This window comes from Coregonus clupeaformis, chromosome 27 (assembly GCF_020615455.1).
Source record: "Coregonus clupeaformis isolate EN_2021a chromosome 27, ASM2061545v1, whole genome shotgun sequence".
Classification (NCBI taxonomy): domain Eukaryota; kingdom Metazoa; phylum Chordata; class Actinopteri; order Salmoniformes; family Salmonidae; genus Coregonus; species Coregonus clupeaformis.
Genome location: NC_059218.1, coordinates 6,962,639 through 6,974,481, shown reverse-complemented (window position 1 = coordinate 6,974,481; position 11,843 = coordinate 6,962,639). Strand labels below are relative to the sequence as shown.

At 47.6% G+C, this 11,843-nt stretch overlaps 1 protein-coding gene across 1 annotated transcript; it reads right to left on the bottom strand.

The window, feature by feature from the left end:
- Positions 1-245: 245 nt before the first annotated feature.
- LOC121542174 (myomegalin-like) lies at positions 246-11,603 on the bottom strand. Its single transcript, XM_041851660.1, has 17 exons — positions 10,243-11,603; positions 9,824-9,958; positions 9,440-9,559; positions 9,118-9,210; positions 8,180-8,398; positions 7,661-7,831; positions 7,238-7,348; positions 6,947-7,084; positions 6,547-6,726; positions 5,905-6,099; positions 5,593-5,784; positions 5,112-5,244; positions 4,781-4,923; positions 4,485-4,601; positions 4,023-4,166; positions 3,486-3,598; positions 246-447 (listed from the first exon to the last, which is right to left on the bottom strand). Exons 1-17 carry the CDS (start codon positions 11,326-11,328, stop codon positions 246-248), a joined length of 3,492 nt encoding a protein of 1,163 aa, XP_041707594.1. The 5' UTR covers positions 11,329-11,603.
- Between the last annotated feature and the right edge of the window lie 240 nt (positions 11,604-11,843).

Genomic DNA, 11,843 nt, shown 5'->3' with positions numbered 1-11,843 from the left:
CTTCCTAGAAAGTAATATAAATCCCCCCCCAAAAAATGTATCTACATTTGAAAATAGTTCAGTGGGTCTCTACTTCCTCAACTCAATATAGACATTGTTCAATCACAGCTGTGCTTCTGTCTAGATTAGGAAGAAAAGGATCAGGCCCCCCTTCTCTCCCCTTCCTTTTCTGTCCCCTTCCCTTCTTTCTTCTCCCCTTTCTATAGTCTCCCCCTCCCTCTCTTCTGTGCCCTTCCTAGTTCCCTTCATTCTTCCCCCCTCTCTCTAGTCTCCCCCTCCCCCTCTCCTTTGTGTACTACTGCACCTTCTATTGAGAGCTTGGCTCTGGCGATCTCTCTGTCCAGGTCTTCTCTGAGCTCCTCGTTGCTCCGGATGCCCTCTTCCAGCTGCTGCCTGAGAAGCGTCACTGACGTCAGCTCCATCTGGAGGGCGTGGAGAGGCTGGGCACTGCAACACCCACAATCACAATGTATACATTACTATTTCACATACAGTATATACAGATAGATATTATCTACAGTGCATTCGGAAGGTATTCAGACCCCTTGACTTTTTCAAAATGTTGTTACATTACAGCCTTATTCTAAAATTGTATTTTTTGTAAATGTATAAAAAATTTTAATATCACATTTACATAAGTATTCAGAACCTTTACTCAGTACTTTGTTGAAGCATCTTTGGCAGCGATTACAGCCTCGAGTCTTCTTGGGTATGACGCTACAAGCTTGGCACACCTGTATTTGGTATTCTTCTCTGCAGATCCTCTCAAGCTCTGTCATGTTGGACGGGGAGCGTCGCTGCACAGCTATTTTCAGGTCTCTCCAGAGATGTTCGATCGGGATCAAGTCCAGGCTCTGGCTGGGCCACTCAAGGACATTCAGAGACTTGTCCCGAAGCAACTCCTGCATTGTCTGGGCTGTGTGCTTAGGGTCGTTGTCCTATTAGAATGTGAAACTTCGCCCCAGTCTGAGGTCCTGAGCACTTTGGAGCAGGTTTTCATCAAGGATCTCTCTGTACTTTGCTCTGTTCATCTTTGCCTCGATCCTGACTAGTCTCCCAGTCCCTGCCGCTGAAAAACATCCCCACAGCATGATGCTGCCACCACCATGCTTCACCGTAGGGATGGTGCCAGGTTTCCTCCAGACGTGACTCTTGGCATTCAGGCCAAAGAGGTCAATCTTGGTTTCATCAGACCAGATAATCTTGTTTTTCATGGTCTGAGAGTCCTTTAGGTGCCTTTTGGCAAACTCCAAGCGGGCTGTCATGTGCCTTTTACTGAGGAGTGGCTTCCATCTGGCCACTTTACCATAAAGGCTTGATTGGTGGAGTGCTGCAGAGATGGTTGTCCTTCTGGAAGATTCTCCCATCTCCACAGAGGAACTCTGGCGCTTTGTCAGAGTGACCATCGGGTTCTTGGTCACCTCCCTGACCAAGGCCCTTCTCCCCCGATTGCGCAGTTTGGTCGGGCAGCCAGCTCTAGGAAGAGTCTTGGTGGTTCCAAACTTCTTCCATTTAAGAATGATGGAAGCCACTGTGTTCTTGGGGACCTTCAATGCTGCAGACATTTTTTAGTACCCTTCCCCAGATCTGTGCCTCGACACAATCCTGTCTCGGCGCTCTATGGACAATTCCTTCAACCTCATGGCTTGGTTTTTGCTCTGACATGTACTGTCAACTGTGGGACCTAATATAGACAGGTGTGTGCCTTTACAAATCATGTCCAATCAATTGAATTTAGCACAGGTGGATTCCAATCAAGTTGTAAAAACATCTCAAGGATGATCAATGGAAACAGGATGCACCTGAGCTCAATTTCGAGTCTCATAGCAAAGGGTCTGAATACTTATGTCAGTGAGGTATTTCTGTTTTACATTTTTTATAAATGAGCAAAAATGTCTAAAAACAGGTTTTCTCTTTGTCATTATGGGGTATTGTATGTAGATTGATGAGGATTTTTTAAAATCAATTTTAGAATAAGGCTGTAACGTAACAAAATTTGCAAAAAGTCAAGGGTTCTGGATGCTTTCCGAATGCACTGTATATATTGAGATGCTGGTTATTGTAAGACACACACCAAAAAAAAAAACTCAAACAGTCACACTCCAAACTCCACTATGGCCAAGACCAAAGAGCTGTCAAAGGACACCAGAAACAAAATTGTAGACCTGCACCAGGCTGGGAAGACTGAATCTGCAATTCCATATAAATACCATATTTGGAGGAGGATTAGTTTTTGGGGGGGAAGTATTACATTTTACAGATGTTGGAATCTGTCTCTTGGGTCTATGATACAGTGCTGAAGAAATCAACTGTGGGAGCAATTATTAGGAAATGAAAGACATACAAGACCACTGATAATCTCCCTCGATCTGGGGCTCCACGCAAGATCTCACCCCGTGGGGTCAAAATGATCACAAGAATGGTGAGCAAAAATCCCAGAACCACACGGGGGGACCTAGTGAATGACCTGCAGAGAGCTGGGACCAAAGTAACAAAGCCTACCATCAGTAACACACTACGCCGCCAGGGACTCAAATCCTGCAGTGCCAGACGTGTCCCCTGCTTAAGCCAGTACATGTCCAGGCCCGTCTGAAGTTTGCTAGAGTGAATTTGGATGATCCAGAAGAGGATTGGGAGAATGTCATATGGTCAGATGAAACCAAAATAGAACTTTTTGGTAAAAATTCAACTCGGTCGTGTTTGGAGGACAAAGAATGCTGAGTTGCATCCAAAGAACACCATACCTACTGTGAAGCATGGGGGTGGAAACATCATGCTTTGGGGCTGTTTTTCTGCAAAGGGACCAGGACGACTGATCCGTGTAAAGGAAAGAATGAATGGGGCCATGTATCGTGAGATTTTGAGTGAAAACCTCCTTCCATCAGCAAGGGCATTGAAGATGAAACGTGGCTGGGTCTTTCAGCATGACAATGATCCCAAACACACCGCCGGGCAACGAAGGAGTGGCTTCGTAAGAAGCATTTCAAGGTCCTGGAGTGGCCTAGCCAGTCTCCAGATCTCAACCCCATAGAAAATCTTTGGATGGAGTTGAAAGTGTTGCCCAGCGACAGCCCCAAAACATCACTGCTCTAGAGGAGATCTGCATGGTGGAATGGGCCAAAATACCAGCAACAGTGTGTGAAAACCTTGTGAAGACTTACAGAAAACGTTTGACCTGTGTCATTGCCAACAAAGGGTATATAACAAAGTATTGAGAAACTTTTGTTATTGACCAAATACTTATTTTCCACCATAATTTGCAAATAAATTCATAAAAAATCATACAATGTGATTTTCTGGATTTTTCTCCTCATTTTGTCTGTCATAGTTGATGTGTACCTATGATGAAAATTACAGGCCTCTCTCATCTTTTTAAGTGGGAGAACTTGCACAATTGGTGGCTGACTAAATACTTTTTTCGCCCACTGTATTTCGATAGAATATAATGTGGAAAAAAATCCAATCTGTGATAATAATCCTTTTACCCGTCTTGTTCCTTGACGGTGCGGACCAGGCTGGAGTAAAGCTGCTGCTCGGCCCTCAAGGCTTGGTTCAGACAGCGGTGCTCCATCTGCAGGTCAGCCAACGACGGCAGGGCCTGGGGAGGGAGTGGCACAGTTCAGAGGTCACTGAAAGGTCAGTTACTGTACAAAGGTCATATTCATTGGGCATGCAATGGTAGATATTTTAATACATTTCACAATGGAAAACAAAAATGAGGTATTCTTATTGGACAAATCCAGGTAGTCCCTCCACGAGTCAGTCCGTTTTCTTCCTTTGATGCTTAATCAACATGATCCAGGTCATGGCGGGTTTATTCTCATGCTTGAATGTTTTTTGACATGCGGACCAAAGAGTGAGCCTCTTCAGGTTGTGGTTATATTATTTTCACACAATTAAACCAAACATATCACAAAAGGTTGTGCGACATCTTAACACTTGACTTTGCTTTGCTGAAGATAGATGGCACATTACAGCTCATAAATACGTTTCAGGCAGGGCTTGCTTTTTTGTGGTGCTACCTTTTGCTGGCTGTCTCCACCGATGATGGTTCTCTCCGTCTGAGGGAGGTCAGGGAGTGAGCGCTCGACCCCGGCTCTGGCAGCCTGATCCTGGGTCTCACGGGTCTGGTTGTTCCCTGTCTGGCCCAGATGCTGGTGGAGGTCCTGTCACCACACACATACAGTGCTTTCAGAAATAATTCAAACTCTTCGACTTATTCCACATTTTGTTGTTACAGCCTGAATTCAATATGGATTAAATATATATTTTTTCTCACCCATCTACACACAATACCCCATAATGACAAAGTGAAAACATGTTTTTAGAAATGTTTGCTAATTTATTGAAAATGAAATACTAAAATATCAAATGTACATAAGTATTCACACCCCTGAGTCAATACATGTTAGAATCACCTTTGGCAACGATTATAGCTGTGAGTCTTTCTGGGTAAATTGAAGTGCCACTGGCCATCCACTCACATTTATAATCGCGTCCTTGGTCTCAAGAGTGGTGGTGAGGGAGTCTATGCTGGCCGCCTGGACCTCGATACGCCCCTCCAGCTCAGACAACACTGACTCGAGATCAGCCAGGGACATCTGGAACACAGGAAGACATCAAGGTCAGTTTTGAGTTTTTCCTTCTAATGGTTAAATATTAGGATTTGTGGAGGGTAAGCTGATTCTAGATCTGTGCCTAAGAATGACAAGCCAACAAAAGACCAAAAAAGTGATACACTTTAAATGAGCAGGGGTGTTAGTGTGTTCTTTTAGTTCACCTTGAGTTCATTCTCCCTCTTCAGAGCCTTGTTGAGAGCATCAGTCTTCTGAGCTAGCTCCTTCTTCAGGATGACCAGAGTCTTCTTGGTGAGAGGGACCTTCTCCATGTTGTCCTCATTGTTGTTCTTCTTGGAGAGCTCCGCTACAGAGAGGGACAGAGCAGTTGAGGACAATGTTAGTGGGTTACCTTTCCCAAAGAAAGCAACGTTCAACCAAAAGTTTTCCCCCGTTTCCTGAATGCTTTGAAAATGCCTTCCTCCTTTGCTTGAAGTCATTGATCTCACATTACTGGTGACCTGCCTGTAGCTTTAAGAGATACGAGTCTCTCACCTTCCCTCTCCTCCAGCCTCTCCTGCAGCACTTGGATGGTCTGTCTGAGCTCCAACACCTGAGGCGGTGCAGGCTCCTTCTGCCCTAACTCAGCCAGGAACTGGTCTCTCTCCTGCCCACGCTCCAGAAGTTTCTTGAAGAGGAAATCAAATGTTTAACACACTGGAGCTCTCTAGTTCATAGCCTTGCAATTGAATAACCTTGCAATTATCTTTATTCAATGTTATTGCAAGAGAAGTCAGGAATGGTCAACGATGTGTGCAGGCTTTTGTTCTAGCCCAGCATTAACACACAAATAACCAAAGTGTCTTCCATTTTGCGTCCGTTTGAGCTGGGCAGGAGCAAAATCCTACACATAGCGTAGCCAGCACCCATCTAAATCCTAAACTCTTAAAAATCATCCCCCCACAATTTACACAATAGTACATTTTATACAATGCATTTAACCAAATAATTGAGTAGCGCTTTCAGTCCCACTCACGTTGATGATGGAGTCTTTCTCCGTCAGCAGGGCCCTGAGCTCGGCAATCTCCAGGTAACCCTCCTGTGTTGCCGTGGAACTATGTTTCTCTGCTGAGGCCAGCTGCTGCAGGCGGACAAACAGCTGTCTCTTCAGCTCCTGGATCTCCTGGGCGCGCTCAGACAGTGTGCGGTTATAGTGCTCCGCTGACTCCTGGTAAGACAACACAGACATGAGAGATCATAAAACTAAACCTTCTGTAGAAATGACAAATAAATGATGAATGTGTTCTGAGACAGAGTGGAGGATATGAACATGTATGTGTGTGTGTACCCTGAGAAGCTGGTCCTTGCTGCTGATGGTGGCAAGCAGGCCCTCCACGGTGCTCTCGTTGTCCGCAACCAGCCTCACCCGGGCCTTGACCGCCTCTGCCAGCATGGCCTCCGTCACCTTTAACCTCTGACCCATCTGCTCCGCAAGGTCACGGGCCTGAGACTGGGATTGGCTCAGCAGGGCACTCGCCATCTCCTACACACAGAGAGGGGTGTGGAGAGAGAAGGAGAGAAAGAATTAGTTTAATATTATTTTTGTTCAACCTTTATTTATCCAGCTTTGTCCCTTAGAGATAAACCTTTTTTTCCAAGAGAGACGTGATCTAAGATAGCAGTATATTATTACTGTATGACTGTGTCGAGTGAGTGTCCGTTTTTGTGAGTATGTTTTTAAAAGAACTACTGCGTTGTGAGTATATTGCAAACTGTGTGTTTGTCTATGTGTTATGTGAATGTATATCTACGGGGGGGTGTACGTAAGTATGTGTCAATGTGTGAGTGAGTGAGTGAGTGAATGAGTGGGTGAGTGGGTGGGTGGGTGAGTGGATGGGTGAGTGGGTGGGTGAGTGAGTTGGTGAGTGGGTGCGTGCGTGCGTTCGTGCGTTCGTTAGCATGTTTCTCAGTGCGTGTCTCAGCAGCCTACCTCCATGTCCTTGGTCTTGCCCTCCAGGGAGAGCTGCAGCTGGCTAATGATGGCGTCCTTCTCCCTGCAGGCCCGGTTCAGGTTGTCCTCCACGTCCTGCTTGGCCCACTGCAGGTTCTTCAGCATGTTGGCCAGGTGCTGCAGCTCCACATCCTTCTCCTTTATCAACATGTCAAAACTCTGGAGTGAGGGAGAGAGAAAATGTGTGCGAGACCAAGAGGTGGAAAAGATTGTGCCATCTGAGACTTCATTGAACATGCTTTTTAGCTTTAAGGCAAGGTGGATCTATATCAAATCCTCTCAGATCTCCACAAGTGTCTAGGGGTTGCAAACACCCGCTAGAGAGGTAGTGTGAGCACTGAGCAGTCAAGGTAGTGTGAGCAACACTAGTGGTCCCTACATTAATGGTGTCCTCATTGTGAGACAGCAGGTTGTTGAGTCTCTCCAGGTCCCTCGCCTTCTCCCTGAGTGACAGGTGCAGCTGGTGGATCTCGTTGTCTTTCTCTTCTAGCGCCTCAAACTTATCATCCAGCGCTTGCTGTGGAGGAGCAATAAAAAAGGCTAATATTGAAGACTGCGGATGCTTACAACATTCTTTGTCAGATGAGACGGAGCTAGAAAACGAGAGAAAGTGTGTGTGTGTGAGTGAGTGAAATATTTCATTTTAAAAAGACATTGATGGAAAGCACACCTCCAGAGCCTTCTCTTTCTGTTTCAGTTGTTCTCGCAGCTTTGACAGCATGGTGTCGCTTCCCCCAGGACTTCTGCTCTGTTCCATGTCTCTCGTCATGTTCATGTACTCCTGAGAGGAAGAGAGAGCGAGAATAGAGGCATAGACAGAGAGAGAGAGGAGGGAGCGAAAAAATAGAGTGTGAAAGAAAGAGGAACAAGATAGAATAGAGAGACAGAAAAAAAAAGATCCCGTGCTAGCACACCTTCTTTACCTAGTTTCACCCATAGAATCTATAGAACGGGCCTCTTCAAATGGTCAGGGTTAGAGGCTCTAAGCCCCTTCTATAGATTAGATTATATGTCCATGGTGTCACCTAAAGTTTCTCAGGTTCTCAGACTATCCATTTCTTCTTCATTGCCCTCCTGCAGTATCTCTCTCTACCTGCAGCTGCTGCTCCTTGTCGGTCAGGCAAGTGGTGAGGCGCTGGATGGTGACCTCGTGGCCCTGCAGCCTCCTCTTGGTCTGCTCCAGCAGCTCCTGGTACTGCTGCTTCAGGCTGCTCTCCCTCTCGCCCAGCTCACCAGTCAGCTTCTTTAGCTGGTTCTGCACCTCCTGGGGGTTAGAACAATGACACTGACTGTGAGGGAATAAAGTGGTTACATTTCAACCAAAAACACATACAGTATTTTCAACGTCTTGTGCTCATAAAGTACATTGATTACAGATGGGGTCAGGAGTTTTCTTTCCTGGTCGGGTCACGTGGTTAGCAAAAGCACTGAAAATAAGTCACCCTCATCTTTTGGGCAAATGGCTTTGGGTAATACAGTCTGCATTATATTACATGCGGCTAAAACCATGTAATTACGTGGTAATAAAACAAACAGCACACCTGCTGCCAGCTTGCCATTATCAAAGCTTTCCCGCACAACGACACAATATAAATTCCTCCTATGGGCTTACATTGAGGGCCTTGTCCCCCTTCTTCTTCTGCTGCTGGAACTCCTCCAGCTCCTGGTCCAGCTGCTCCTTGGCCTGCTGCAGGTCGGACAGCTCCTGCTCCCGCCTCCAGAGGGAGCGCTGCAGCTTCTGGGCCTCCAGCAGCTTGGTTTGGTGCTCCCCTTGGAGCTGGGCCAGCTCCTCCTGCTTCTCCATCAAAAGGCTCTGGTGCTCCTCCGCACCCTGGGGGGAAAGCATGAATATGGTGGATACAGTTAGAGAAGCAGGAGACCTCTTTTTGTCTTTTTAGTGTGTGTGTGGTGTGCGTGTGGAGTCTGCTTTTGTGACCTTTTGCGAACACGCAGATACACATATTCAGTCCCTCCAGGACAGCAGGGAGATTTTTTTGTGATATTTGCGGGCAAAAATGCTTGATTTTGCTGCGGCAATTCTGACATTTGCATGGCAATATGCAATGATTTTCTCCAATTTGTCACGAAAATGCGCTGACAAGGGAAAAAGTTTGTTGACGTGGGGCTTGATTGAACCATATGAGGTAAATGTGCGATGACTGGTTGAAATTGCGAGCCCTCTTTTTGTACGGCGGTGATGGGTCAGTTTTATGCGCTAATATTGCGCTGATTTTACTGTTTTATGAGGTAATAGTGCACTGATTGGTCAAATTTCCAGGCCCTCGCAAAATATGCATAGAATAGTTAATTTGGCAAAAAAGGCTGTGATTGCGGAATCCTGGAGGGACAACACATTGGGATTACAGCAGATTGCCTGTCAGATCTTACAATGCCTTTATAGGTGTTTAGCTAATGACATCATATGACATAGCAAGCCTGACTGTGCAGTGAATGACGTGGCACACAGCCATTGGTTGATGAGTTTAATGCGACTGCAATGTATTGAGCCTGGAATGTGGCCAATGCTAAGTGTCTGGTCTGACGACTTGCCTGGTATTTCTGGAGCTGGTCTTTGTGCACCATCTCCCTGGCTTTGGCTAAAGCCTCGTTCCTGTCCTCAATCTCATGGCACAGCTCTTCAATCTGGAACACACACACAGACAGACAGGTTAGTGTGACGATGTTACATAAGCCCTCCGTCTGCATAACACAGATGGCATAGCATATGGGGAGAAACTATAAAGGTCAACATTCTGTAATACATTGATATAACAGTATATTATCATTTCACATGATCAAATCGTGTTGTCATGGTCAACATTCATTAGAGAGACAAACACATTTGAAAAAGCAATATACAAATCAACCTTACCTCTTTGTCTTTTTCCTTGAGCACCAGAGTGAGTCCCTGGATGGTTTTGTCTTGTTTCAGAGCGTTCTTTTTCTCAGAGGTGAGCTCGTTCTCAGTGTCCTCCAGCTTACCAGACAGCGCCTATTAAAACACACAAGGAGTCAGGGACCTCAAGTAGCCAAAACAGTAGATTAATCTGCCTCTAACATGTTAGATTAGTCATAATGGTACATTTTGAATCCACCCCTACAAAGTGCTCCTACCCCATAGCCATTTCTGTAGAACTGGAAGGATGGCCTAGGTTTAGCCTATTCATTTCAAAATTATGGAAATTCCATGGTGAAAACATTTATATATGTTATAAAAACAAAGCGCTCTGCATTCTCTCTTTCCCTCTCAATCTACCTTGTTGTTGTTCTGGGTGTCCTCCAGGGTCTTGGAGAGGTTCTGGTTGGTTGCGCTGAACTGGTTCATCTCCTCACTCAACTGCCTGTGGGCTGTCTCCAGTCTGCTCACCTCACTCTGCTGCTCATTGAAACCCTGGAAAAGTAAAGCACAAGATTCAGGAAAATTTGTCAACAAAGAGGGATGAGTTGGCTAACAAAGGCCAAAAGGACAGTGAGTTATAGTATTGTGTCCAATACTAGGACACATGGGCACAGAACAGCTTTGAATCCCATTTAGTTATTGATTTTAATCAGTCAAAACAATTTATGATCCCAATTCTGTATAAATGAGTGCAGCATTCAGTCTGGTTTAACCAAGCTACATTTCCAGGGCCTTTAAATTCTCTACAGAGTAAGGGTCTGGGCTGACTGGACAACCTCAGCTCTGAGTGGCATGTAATCATCATTAAACTCCTCCGTGAGGTCCTGGAGGGACCTCCACTCTGCCTGCCTCAGTCTGTGCCAGGCCCCAGGGGTGAGACTGCGTCCTGGGGGAAGCGGCTGTCCGACGCTGGGCCTCCTACGCAGGATGGGGATGCGGCTTCTGGGGGCAGCTGGCACCGGTCGTCTGGGGATGGAGCGCAGCAGCTGCAGCAGGTCAGAGATGATGGAAGGCTGGGCTCTCTGGGGTGTGGTAGTGCTGGTAGCCGGGCCAACTGAGGGTGAACGCTCCCTCAATGGTATCTTCGACTCTCTGCGTTGTCTCTGTGGCAGGGGGCACAGGGGTTCTGTCTGTTGAGGGTGGTCAGGATTGAGGGACTGGAGCGAGGCTGAGCGAAGCCTGGAGCTGGGAGAGGAGAGAGTACCCTTGCGGTAGACCAGGTCCAGGTACATCAGGCTCCTGGAGCGGAGCCGCGCTGACTGGAGCCAGGGGTTCTTCACCGGGCAGAGATCTGTCCCTGCCTGCACCCTCCTGGGGGCTGAGCTTGACCGACCTGCGACTCCCCTTCGACCACTCGGTCCACCCAGGAGGTCCATACTCACAGAGCGCCTCCCCCGACCATCCCCCTCCCCCGCACCTTCCTTGGTCTGCCCCTCTGACGTACACTGCCCTCCCCCGTAATCCTCTGCGCTTCCACCACCTTCAGCGGACCTCCAGAGGGGGACCTTAACATTGTTCTCCTCCCCCACATCGGGCCTCTTAGGCGGGGGGTTGTGGCGTCCGTAGACGTGGGCCACGCACTCCTTCAGGTGCTCCCTCTCCTGCTGCAGCTGCTGCACCTGAGTGGCGTGCTCCTCCTGCAGCCTGCCTATCTGCACATCGCACTGCACCACCCGCTCCAGCGTAAACACACACTTGCCGCACAGGAACTCTGAGGCCTGGCCGTCAGGGTCGCGGTCGACCTGGTGCCCCAGCACGTGGGACAGGATGACCTGGAGCTGCCGCTTCCCCGACGGGTTGAAGATCCAGCGGCACTGGCTGCCAATGAGGCGCACGCTGCATACGCGGCACGGGTCTTTCATGGTGATGACTAGAGATCACAGTTCAGTGCAGACACACTCAGACAGGCTCCTTGTATAAATGCTCCGATGTCCCGCAATCGTCAGCTTGCCAGCCACGGCACACAGAAAATGCTCTCTCTCCATCTCTGTGTCAGGGACAGCGCAGTAAGCTCACAGTTTAGTCCAACACAAATAGACTCCTACAGACTCTCATAAACACTCCGCTGTCCCATGGTCGTCAGCCTTCTAATCATGGCACACAGCAGACTCTCCCTCTCTCTCTCTCTCTGAGTGAACAGGAGAGACTGACAGAGCTCTTCCTGGTGAGAGCAGCATAAGCGTTAAGACCTATTCCCTAATCCCTCCTCCACTGCCCCACACATCAGACTAAATCCCCTGGACTCGACCGACTGTGATCTCCTGTGTTACGGCTGGCTGCTGTCCTCGTAATCCTGCCCCTTCAGACCCCAGGCCTGTCTACCCAGCCTAGCTGCCCTCACAAGGACAACAGGCTCTGGGTTGGCCCTAGGTCTATA

Coding starts and splice junctions, on each gene's coding strand:
- LOC121542174 (XM_041851660.1), bottom strand. CDS start 11,328: ATGAAAGACCCGTGCCGCGTATGCAGCGTGCGCCTCATTGGCAGCCAG. Junction 7,349..7,660: donor ACAAGGAGCAGCAGCTGCAG/GTAGAGAGAGAT, acceptor TCTTCCTCTCAG/GAGTACATGAACATGACGAG. Junction 5,245..5,592: donor AGAAAGACTCCATCATCAAC/GTGAGTGGGACT, acceptor TTCCTCTTCAAG/AAACTTCTGGAGCGTGGGCA.